At 36.1% G+C, this 11,091-nt stretch overlaps 1 protein-coding gene and 1 long non-coding RNA gene across 3 annotated transcripts; one reads left to right on the plus strand and one right to left on the minus strand.

Annotated features, from left to right (window-relative positions):
• Nucleotides 1-3,067: 3,067 nt before the first annotated feature.
• On the minus strand, nucleotides 3,068-4,700 carry LOC106299988. 2 transcript variants are annotated; one of them, XR_001261946.1, is made up of 3 exons: nucleotides 4,235-4,700; nucleotides 4,006-4,151; nucleotides 3,068-3,550 (listed from the first exon to the last, which is right to left on the minus strand). It is a non-coding gene; the product is annotated as an uncharacterized LOC106299988 (long non-coding RNA). The 2 variants fall into 2 exon arrangements; XR_001261945.1 differs by having other exon boundaries at nucleotides 3,068-3,556.
• Nucleotides 4,701-6,181: 1,481 nt separating this feature from the next.
• LOC106296801 (REF/SRPP-like protein At1g67360) lies at nucleotides 6,182-7,553 on the plus strand. Its single transcript, XM_013733028.1, has 3 exons — nucleotides 6,182-6,390; nucleotides 6,479-6,718; nucleotides 6,909-7,553. Exons 2-3 carry the CDS (start codon nucleotides 6,479-6,481, stop codon nucleotides 7,365-7,367), a joined length of 699 nt encoding a protein of 232 aa, XP_013588482.1. The 5' UTR covers nucleotides 6,182-6,390; the 3' UTR covers nucleotides 7,368-7,553.
• Nucleotides 7,554-11,091: the final 3,538 nt, after the last annotated feature.

Genomic DNA, 11,091 nt, shown 5'->3' on the forward strand with positions numbered 1-11,091 from the left:
AATTCTAGTTTTTGATGTTTTGATTGTTTGGGTTGTTGTGGTTTCTTTTAAGCTGTAAAATAAAGATTTGTGTAAAATTAGTTTGATAAGTAAGAGAGAAAAATAGACGACTACAGAATTTGGGTATGAAATATTTTTGATTATTGATAGCACAATATATATAATAGTATAAATGGAATTGTGTGTTGATTGTTTCTTACGGATCAATTAGGAGATGGATAACGACTCGAGTTGTTTCTTTGCTAAGGTCAGAGCCTTGGAAAGAATAGATTTGCCCAACTACATCTGCGAGTTTGAATATCATTTATGATAACAAAACATATTATAAACCAAGATGCAATATGATAATATACCTGAGAGTTCTAGGTTTGTGTTCGCAATCGTTTGGAAATTGTCAAACAGTCTAACTATGATTGGAGATTGATCTCAGAAGTACCCATGATGACTTCATCAATAATAGTTGGTGAAATGAAACGAATGAGGAATGAATGATCAATTATCTTGTACATGCTTGAGCATCTAGCAACCTCAAAACGATCGACTTTCAGTTTTTCACAATGGAACCGGCTTTCAAAGATGGCATGTAATGATTAGCACGTCCGGCAGGAATAAACCCATGAATCACGGAATCTGCAAATAATATTATTTAACAAAGAATCAGGAAATCAATAAAAATAATTATATTAAATAAGTGTGATAAATCGAAGATTTAACTTACCTTTTCATCAAGGAAAAGAACCGTGATTCCCATAAACTCACTGTCTTTCTTGAAGTTCAGGGAATCCCATAAGCGAGGAGGTTAGAGACTATGCTCTGACTACTACGACCAACACGGAGAGACTCGAAGGTTGAGTGACGGATGCCGGGAGCGTCGGTTTGAGGAACTGGAGAGGCAGAAAGACATTTTCTAGAAGATCGTTAAAGCTAAGAGAAATCAATGAGTTTTGTGGAGATGCAAATTAGGTTCATCAAATATGAGAATCATATATATAGGGTTTAAAGAAAGGCTACAAATCAAGAACATTTAAGATCAAACGATTTAAGATGGGGAGATGAAGAGTTCACCGGTGAAAAAATAGATTACGAACAGACACACAACGCGACTCTTCAGACTTGTCTAAGACAATAATGAAAAGAACCCTAATCTCATGTTAAATGAAGACAATTTACAATATGAAAAAAATTGTTGTTTTTTTCATATAACGTGATGAACCTCATTTAAAAATGAAACTCATAATACACTTGTAGGCCCGACCCACAGAGAAAACCGAAGAAGCAAAGGTTTCCGACCTTCATAAATATATATTAGTTTCAGTCATCAATGTACAACGTATCTCTTAGTTTAGTGGTATAAATGTTGGTGTTTATATCTCAATAACCCGGGTTCGAGCCACAAGTTGACACTTTTTCACACTTTTTAAAAGTGGAACCCACCAAAATGCTGACGTGTCGTCTCAGGAGTGAGACAACTGCCTCATTATATTATAGATTTGGACAAACAATATGTTACCTTAAATTTCTCTAACAATCATTTAGTAAGATTTTATTTATTGGACCCATATCTTTTTGTAAACGAAAAGATTATGCCATATATATACGACCATATAAATTTGGTTCATGGAAATATAATATCACGTACACTTTATTATACTCTTCTCTAAATAAGTCTCATTAACTTCATAATTAAGATAAGTTTAAAAATTTTATATTATGTTAATTTTATTTTATTGATAAATAACAATTATTATTTAAGATATGATTAAAATTATCAAAAACCGAACAAATCTTTTTTTTACTGCTCAACAAAAAACCTACAAATCTATACTACTAAATTAGCCAAAAAAACCTCTCAAATAAATCTTCAGTTTCACCAACTGAACAAATGTAACTTTTATAAAATGCACAAAAATATAATGAAAGGTTAGATTTGGGCATTCGGGTCTTTGTGTCAAATATAAATCGGTTTCTTTCAGGTCCAAGTTCTTTGGGTCTTGGGCATTTATATCCAACTAGGTATTTGATTTTTTTTTTTGTCCAGATCTGTTCCTTTTAGTACAAAGTCAGTTTGAGTCAATAATTCAAGTATTTGTAAAATTTACTATGTAATTTTGCTACGTAATGAGTCTAGCTCGGTTCGAGTATTTAAAACAAAAAGATCTAAAAAATCCGAAAAGCCAAAAAAATCAAAACACAAAAATACCCAAAATCAAACAAATACCAGAAATAACTAAATATCTAAAAAGACCAAAATCTTACCTGAGAACCAAATATATCCAATATTTTCAATATATTTTTAGAATTTGAAATTTTACCCAAAACCTGAAACTATAACAGAAAACGCGAATCCAAAATTTACAATAATATTTTTATACTAAGAACATATATGAATTACTCAAATATACAAAATATGAACAAAACATTCTAGGTACTTTGGGTATCCGGAGTCCAACAGAGACCCGTAGGTCCAAAAAAACCTAATAGGTACTTTCTCCCAATCCCGAACCTCAACCTGTATTTCGTATTGGTTTGGTTCGTTTATCAAATTTAGGTAAAATTTTCATACCTAAGAAAGAGTTACATAAGAGTGTATATAAAAAATCTCGAATAAACTTATTCATAAGTTATATAATTTTAAACAAATTTCTGTATTCGATATAATACGACTTTATAACATAATAATACACAATATACTCAAAATACTATCTCATATCCAATTTCGTATATAACTCATAAAATCCGCGCATTTCGATGCGCGGGTCAAAATCTAGTGAATTTCTTATAACAAGACACTTTTATCTTTTAAGGCTTGAGATGAGAGTGTTCCTATAGGACATATTATATTACCAACCTGCGGAAGCTCCAACCGGTAACAAGACACTTAGAGCATGAGCATGATTAATCCGAGGTTCTTAGAGTGAGGTTCTTAGCGGAAGTTAAAAAACTGTTTCTTAACTTTTAATTAAAAAAGCTAAGAACCGGTTCTTAAAGTCCTTATTTAAGAACCGGTTCTTCGCTTTTTTAGTTAAAATTTAAGAAACAGTTTCTTAACTTCCACTAAGAACCTCACTCTAAGAACCCCAGATTAATCATGGTCTAAGTACATTTTAATGACTATTTAACTATTAGAGTTTAGCTAAGGACCTTAGTTAACAATCACTTAATTTTTGTGCTACAATGGTAGTTTCTTAATTTGGGTTTCTTAGAAAAAAAAAAATTTAAGGAATGGAAAGATAGTTTGATTACTGAGAAAAACTACACACAAAGGCAAAACCAAGATTGCAAAGCTCCTTAAGTCATGGTACAAGATCAAGTTCTCACCAAATCTAAATCGCAATAAGCAAATATATTGGGAGGCTCACCGTACCTTTGTGTTTGTGCAATAGAGATGCGGCACCGGTGAGGAAGTAGATGAGTTGTTGATTGGGGGACTTTCTCTTCTCTCCGAGGATCTCAACGACGGCTACTCTTAATACAATGACGTTTCGTCTTCTCCGCACTATGTCTTCATGTCCTAATACGATAACGATACTTTGGTGCCATCTTCACAAACCTAATCCTTCAAAATACAATCAAAATATAACATCTACCAAAAAAATTCAGTTTCAGAAACAAAAACCCAGATGATAGAACAATTTTTAACACATCACCTATCAGAATTACATTCAAAGACAGAGGCTTTCGAATACAATTCACATAAATTGAGCTAAAAGACCTAAACTTTAAACCCCCTAATCAGCAATTTCTAGAGCAGCAGATCAACCAAGCCACATTCAAAGTAGAAACCAGTGACTCATTCGCTATAGAAGCAGGAAGAGATGACTGAATGTAGAAGTAACGAATAATAAAAAAAAGAGGGAAGCATAAGCAAAACCCAATCAGCTAAACAAAAGTAAATCAAAGTCAAAGTCAGATGGTATATGGTCACAAAGCTATAAAAAAATTCACAGAGATTAGAGTTTTGTTTTTGAACATGTTTTATGTCCAAAACAAGTCTTCAAGACTCACCTCAGCAGCATAAGCGAGTATGCGTTCTTGTGTTTGATTCTGAGACAACTCACTCTGCATCCACACATATGCCATTTCACAGGCGCTGCACGGCTTCGTTTAGAAGACCTGAGACTCCATCTTCTACAATTGACTTTATCCCCATACTGAAGACAGAACATGAATCAGTTTTTAGTTTGCTAACTAATGTTCTAAAGACATCCTTTTTTCTCCTGAACTATGTACTGACCTCACACCATGCGTACCGTCAAAACCGCAGAGTCCTATCTGTGAGCATACCTTCCTCGGATCCAAACCAAACCAACCTCCTCGGTGTCCTTAACATAACCAAGGTTAGCTTTTTATCACTCCACCAGTATAATACTCTGTTTCACTCTGGCATTTTCACGAACAGTTATCGTGCATTTACAGGAAAAGGTGGAAGGTTGCTACAATCTCATCCTCCAATTACAATTAGATCACATGGGTTTACAGATCAAAACCCAATCTTGCCTCAAACGCAAGAATCGCGACTCACCATCCTCGTTGAGCAGCAGCCCAAGTTGTGGATCGATTCAAACCCTTTCAATAGCGACGAAAGCTGAAACGATTCGAGGTATGCGAGTTCGTGCAATCCACCATTGTCTTCCACGCAGCAACAACAACAAGAACTTCCGTTGAAGAAGACGAAGATGGAGAAACGAGAGAAGAAAAGAAAAAAAAAAGAAAATTCAATGTCTTCTCTTGCTGACACGTGCTCGAAAAACCCTCTTAAAAACGGTTTCGAGAATTCGGCCAAAATAAACCTCAACTTTGTACGAATTGCCAAAAGAAACATGAACTTTTGAACTGACCAAAAAAAACACCAAACTTTCATTGACTTTAGAATTAATTAATAATGTTTTCGCTGACTTGCCAATTTAGCACGTCGTCAACAAATTTAACAGAAATATTTGACATCGTTTATTGTTGGCGTTAAGTGAAACGACGTCGTTTTCAAATGAGATGAAACGACGTCGTTTTACATGATTTGAAATTAAAAATATGTAAACCCCTGGATTCGAACCCAGGTTGTTTGGTCAAATGGCAAGGTCTTTTACCACTAGGCTAGTGGAACTTTCAATGTTCTTACTAACATGTTTACATTTTAATTTCAAAATTAATTTTATAAAAAATTTCTTTATTTTTTTTCAATTTTTTGGAATTTAAAGTTCGTTTTAATTTTATAGAAAATTTTGGAAGAGTTTTTATTTTTTAAAAAGAAAAATAAAATTTATTTTCAATTTTAATTTCAAAATTGATTTTATAAAAAATTTCTTATTTTTCAATTTTTTGCAATTTTAAAGATTTTTTTAAGTTTTTAGAGAATATTTTTATTTTCAATTAGTACCACATAAAAGTAAACATGTTAGTAAGAACATTGAAAGTTCCACTAGCCTAGTGGTAAAAGACCTTGCCATTTGACCAAACAACCTGGGTTCGAATCCAGGGGTCTACATATTTTTAATTTCAAATCATGTAAAACGACGTCGTTTCATCTCATTTGAAAACGACGTCGTTTCACTTAACGCCAACAATAAACGACGTCAAATATTTCTGTTAAATTTGTTGACGGCGTGCTAAATTGGCAAGTCAACGAAAACATTGTTAATTAATTTTAAAGTCAATGAAAGTTTGGTGTTTTTTTGGTCAGCCCAAAAATTCATGTTTCTTTTGGCAATTCGTGCAAAGTTGAGTGTTTTTTTGGCCGAATTCTCGTTTCCAAAATCCTAATTTAAGGATCGGTGATTGCTTTTTCATTTACTTCTGATTTAATTAAATCATATCTTTTCCTTAAAAATCCGGTTAAAAAACAGCGTTAAACATGGTTTTATATCTTGATGATTAATCTTTACGTCTAGAAAATCTTTGGGATCACACCAAAATTATCAAAAAAAAAAAAAAAAATCTTAATGATTAGACACATTATAAGAAATGGCGGAAGGCCATAATGTAAACTAAATAGAAAGCTACTTCCCTTAAAAAATTATTTTATTAGATGACCGACTAATCAAAAAACCTTAAAAGCTTATACGATTACAATGATATCTGGAAGCGGATACGTGTCCTTGCCAGAATCCCCTAGAACAATTTGGGCCGGCTAAATACTAGAAACATCTACACACGACACGAGTTTCGAGAAAACGATTCTTTTATGTTCGGAGGCCCACACTACCAGATCTATTCTCGACCGTTAGATCACGTGGACGAGTCCACTCCCTTGGTTTCTTTTAACCAGTCCCTCTCATCCCGTCACTCCTCAACGTGTTGTGAAGATACTTGCTGTTTCAAGAAGACAGGCGATAACACCGAAGAGCAAAAAAGAGAAAGAGTCGTTGGTAGAGATCTTAAATAAAGAACGATCAGGTAAAGATCACTCCTCACTTTCTTCTTCTTTCTATATATTGTAGGTATCTCAGTGTGATCTGTTCGTTGGTTTTTTTCTTTGATCTAGATGGAGACGGAGAGGAAGAACAGCCAGGAGCTAGGTCTGAAACACCTGGCGTTCGTGAGAGTTGCGGCGATCCATGTTCTTGTTAGCCTCTCGAGCCTCTATGACTACGCAAAACAAAACTCTGGTCCTCTTAAACCAGCGGTGGGGAAGGTGGAAGGAGCCGTCACCACCGTCGTCACCCCTGTCTACAATAAACTCAAGGATGTTCCAGATACCCTCCTCCTCTTTCTAGATCACAAGGTAACCCTCGATACCAAACATGTTTCTTGATCTCATAATTTGATTCTCTTTGACTGAAGAGCAAGAAAAGTATTACATACAGGTAGAGACTTAAGATATGGTCTCAACAATTCACAAAATGATTCACCAACCCTTTGCTCTGTTTCATAACTTTTTTTTTTTTTTTTTTTTTTTTTGTTTACGTTTCTAGGTCGGTGAAGTTTCGTACAAGTTTGTTAAGCATGCTCCTCCGGTTGCTAAGAAAGTAGTAAGTCGAGCAAATGTGTTGATCCAGAAGACTACAGAGAAGGCTCAACGCTTTGTGAGAGAGGCTCGTACTGGTGGTCCTAAAGCTGCTTTTAACTATGCTGCAGCCGAGTACAAGTGTTTCCTTGTGACTAACTCGGTTAGAGTCTGGGCCAAACTCAACCGGTTTAAACCGATTCATGCAGTGGGGAACAAAGCTTTTCCCGTGGCTGCACACTTGTCTGGTATTTACAACGATCTGGTGACGGACATGACTCAGATGGGTTACCCTGTGGTTGGTTATCTTCCGTTGGTTCCTGTTGATGACATTGTCAAGGCTTATGAAAAGGAGGAAGGTGGAGCGCAAAAGAAAGGAGATGCTGCTGATGGAAACAAGTCGTCGTCTGATTCGGACACTGATTGATAATATGCTTGTGTGATGATTGAAGACGTTTGGTTGGTTGGGTTTGGCTACTTATGTAAATGATCTTATTAGGCCCTCTCTTGTTTTTTTTAGCAAGTGCTTAATTTCTTGGTGGTGTGACAATGTGATGCGTTTATTTCTGTCTTTTTTCAACCAGGAGAAATATAATATTGAGCAACATAATTAAGAGCATGAAACACTTGTGAAAGAATATTTATATTCAAAGATGCATATGGAGAATCAAAACGACTTTGCTAAGAACCAATGAATGCTTTTCTCTCATTTTGTAAACTACAAGTCTAAAGGGAATACAACTCCGGGTATTGAAACAGAGAGAAATCCTGCAACAGACAAAACAAGAGGTTCAAAACTGAGTACCTTCTGCTAACAGCACCTAGTAAAGCTTAAAGAACGGAAATAATGACGCTGGAACATATATAAGCACTGCAGATTCTAAGTACACACATGTCATGAACAATATACACCACTCCACGCCATTATGCGGATGAACCAAGGATACACTACTGAAACATTATACATTCACCACCAAAAATCAAGATAGCTTACTCAAATTTGATCAAAGTGCAAGCACTAATAGTTCTTCACAGTTTAGACCATTTCCTCCAACCAATTCGTTCTAAACGACAGAGACAAAAGCTATAATGTTGTTAAGGTATGCAGAGTATTATATTTGATCATGGTTGTGAACCTGTGTTCTTCTTCTTTTTTACATCAAAAGCTATAATGTTATTAAGAGGATGGTCTAACCATCCAGTTTAGAACATAGAGTCTACATGAGAGAAAATAATATCGCGAGATTGGTACTTTTTGCAAGACTATCGGTTCAGACATTTAAACAACATGATACAAAAATATTGACTAATAAGTAAATTGAGAACGTCAAGGGAGAAATTCTTTAGTTTTGGCCAAAGAATGACCAGTCTTCATCTTTTAAGTAGATTAACTAGCTGTAGACAATCCGATTCAAAATTTGTGACATAATAATATAGAAAAACCGCATCTGGGATTAGAAATAGTTTAAGTAGACATAAATTTGAAAAAAGGAAACAGTGAATGCAACCAAAAGAAAACAACATTTGAGATAAGAGACATGAACTTTAGTGGCAACATCCCAAAACAAAAACAAGGAAATAATAACTCTACCTAGCTTTAATCAGCATGAGACTCTCTACGTAACCCACGAAACAACTTGATCTTTTAAACGAATCTTGCTTTACATCAACTTCAAGTTTCATCTTCGTAAAACTAGCTCCCTTGACATCATGGTGGATAACACTAACCTCACCTCTGGAACATCTAGGTGCAAAAATAATGTCACCCATATGATTAATAACACATTTCATACGTAAACGAAGGTGGGGAAGATTATAGAAAGACTTTTCCTTGTAATCCTGTTTTCCTGCTTCGACAACGAACAAATCAATTGAAGGCACCGAGCGAGAAGGTTGAATGGCTATGGCTACTTTGCCACGGTAGTTTATTAAAGTTTGAGAACCGTTGTCATAAAAATACAAAAGTTTCATTTCCTCAGATACTCTGGCATAGCTATTAAACTTTGTTGGATTAAGCTTGAACAAAAAGGAAACTTGAGATGCAAGATAGAGACCTAATCCTACCGAGATATGGAAAATAGGAAACATAATATGTTTAGGAGTTATCTAGTTATGTTACCTAACAGGATTAGGATATTATAAGCTCTATATAAGAAGATGTCAAGTTGTGACATACCTTACAAGAGTTTAGAGTTTGAGAGCTTAAGTTTTGAGTTATTTTTTTAAGTTAATAATAAGAGAGACATTCTTATTAATCCTTGAGTTCTATATTTGGTATCAGAGCCACACAAAAGAGGAATTTCGTTGTTTGAGAAACAATGGATATTCAACTTAGTTCTACCGTGAAACCAAGAGGAGGAGAAACTGTGTCGATAAAGTGTCCTATGCTCAACTCGAGCAATTACACGGTGTGGTCTATACGGATGAAGATCCTACTTAAGGTACATAAAGTCTGGGAAATAGTCGAGTCCGAGAGCGATGATAGCGAGAAGAATAATATGGCGACAGCCTTATTGTTTCAATCTATTCCTGAAACTCTGATCTTGCAAGTAGGAGAACTTAGTACAGCAAAGAAGGTGTGGGACGCTGTCGAAACAAGAGAAGATAGACGAGTTTGTAGGGAGGATATCTGAAATCTCTTCGAAATCAGCAGCACTAGGAGAAGAAATAGAAGAATCAAAGCTTGTTAAGAAATTCCTAAAGTGTCTTCCTCGAAAGAAATATATACACATTGTGGCCTCACTAGAACAAGTGTTGAACTTAAAGACCACGAGTTTCGAAGACATAGTAGGAAGATTGAAAGCTTATGAGGTGAAGACCATCCTTCCCTAGCCAAATGATTGAGATCATGTGCCCATTTGTGAGAATTCACCATGTGTGTGTGTGTGTGAATCAATGTGAGAGCTGGTTTAAAGAACTTGCTGGTTGATGAGTATTGCAACTTGTGTAGAGGCATATGGAGTATTGATAGGCCTAGAGAAGCTAGAGTATAATAAGAGAGTTGCTCATGCTATTTGCTATGTTTCCTTAGGATGTTAAGTTGAGTACTAGAGAGTGTTACTTTTGGCTATGAGTTCCCACCGTAAAACCTCTTTTCCTTATGAGTTCTTGCAAAGTCACTTGAGGACAAGTAAAGAACAAGTTTGGGGGAGTTGATATCTTGTATATTTGCATTGTTTTAAGTCTCCATTTTACACGTAATGATCATATAGATTAGGAATTTAGCATCTTTAGAATCCATATTGCATTCATATGTCCTAATCAGTTAGTGGAGTGTCCTATGGAGTAATTGGAAGTGTTTAGAAGCATTATGGCTCAAGAAGAGACGGAAAATGATGTTAGTTCGAGTTCAAGCGAGCACAACTCGGGGTGAGCCAACGCGGGTTCTCTTACCCGCGTCGAGGCGTCGAGAAGAACAGAATGAAGAACTCCAACGCGGCTTGGATCACGCGGGGTCGAGTACCCGCTCGCACGAGCTAGAAGAATCATCGAAAATCCAGCGCGGGGAGGATGACGCGGGTTGGTGTCGATCGTCTCAACCCGCGTCACAAAGAGAAGGAACCGAGGAGTCACACGGGATCGACTACCCGCGCGCATGACGAGAGAGCAGCCTCGACGGTCGGACGCGGGACAAAGGCCGCGGGTTCCATTACCCACGCGCATGACGGAGAAGATCGACGACCATCCGACGCGGGTGGTGTGACGCGAGGTATGCCCAGTCGCTCCAACCCGAGTCGATATTTATCCTAAGTCGAATTTTAATGTTTTTAAGGGCTTTTAAGAATTTTTAATGGAAACCATTAGGTTTTCCAAGGACATATAAATACTCTTGTAATCCCAAAGTTGGGATCTTATCTTGTTTTCTCTATCTAATCACAAAGAACTTTTAGGTGAAAGATCTTATCTTGATCATTTTCTCTTGTGATTGTTTGATTATTGGGATCACTAATCATGATTAGCACCAAATCATCATTGATTCTTGGGCTCATCATGAAGAGTAGTGAGTAGTCATCTTTGGATTCATGGGTTAGGGAGACTAAGGGTGATTAAGCTAGATCTAAGGTGTTTTAGTATAGATCCATCTTGTTCCTTGCTAGTAGAGTGCTTTTAATGCAACTCTAGAGTTGGCCTCTCTAAAGTTGAGCTCTAGG

Source organism: Brassica oleracea, chromosome C6 (assembly GCF_000695525.1).
Source record: "Brassica oleracea var. oleracea cultivar TO1000 chromosome C6, BOL, whole genome shotgun sequence".
In the NCBI taxonomy this organism is placed as follows: domain Eukaryota; kingdom Viridiplantae; phylum Streptophyta; class Magnoliopsida; order Brassicales; family Brassicaceae; genus Brassica; species Brassica oleracea.

What these genes read in the sequence shown, in the direction of transcription:
- LOC106296801 (XM_013733028.1), top strand. Translation starts at nt 6,479, where the DNA reads ATGGAGACGGAGAGGAAGAACAGCCAGGAGCTAGGTCTGAAACACCTG. An exon ending in TCCTCTTTCTAGATCACAAG is followed by an intron (nt 6,719 to 6,908) that starts GTAACCCTCGAT and finishes TTACGTTTCTAG; the next exon opens with GTCGGTGAAGTTTCGTACAA.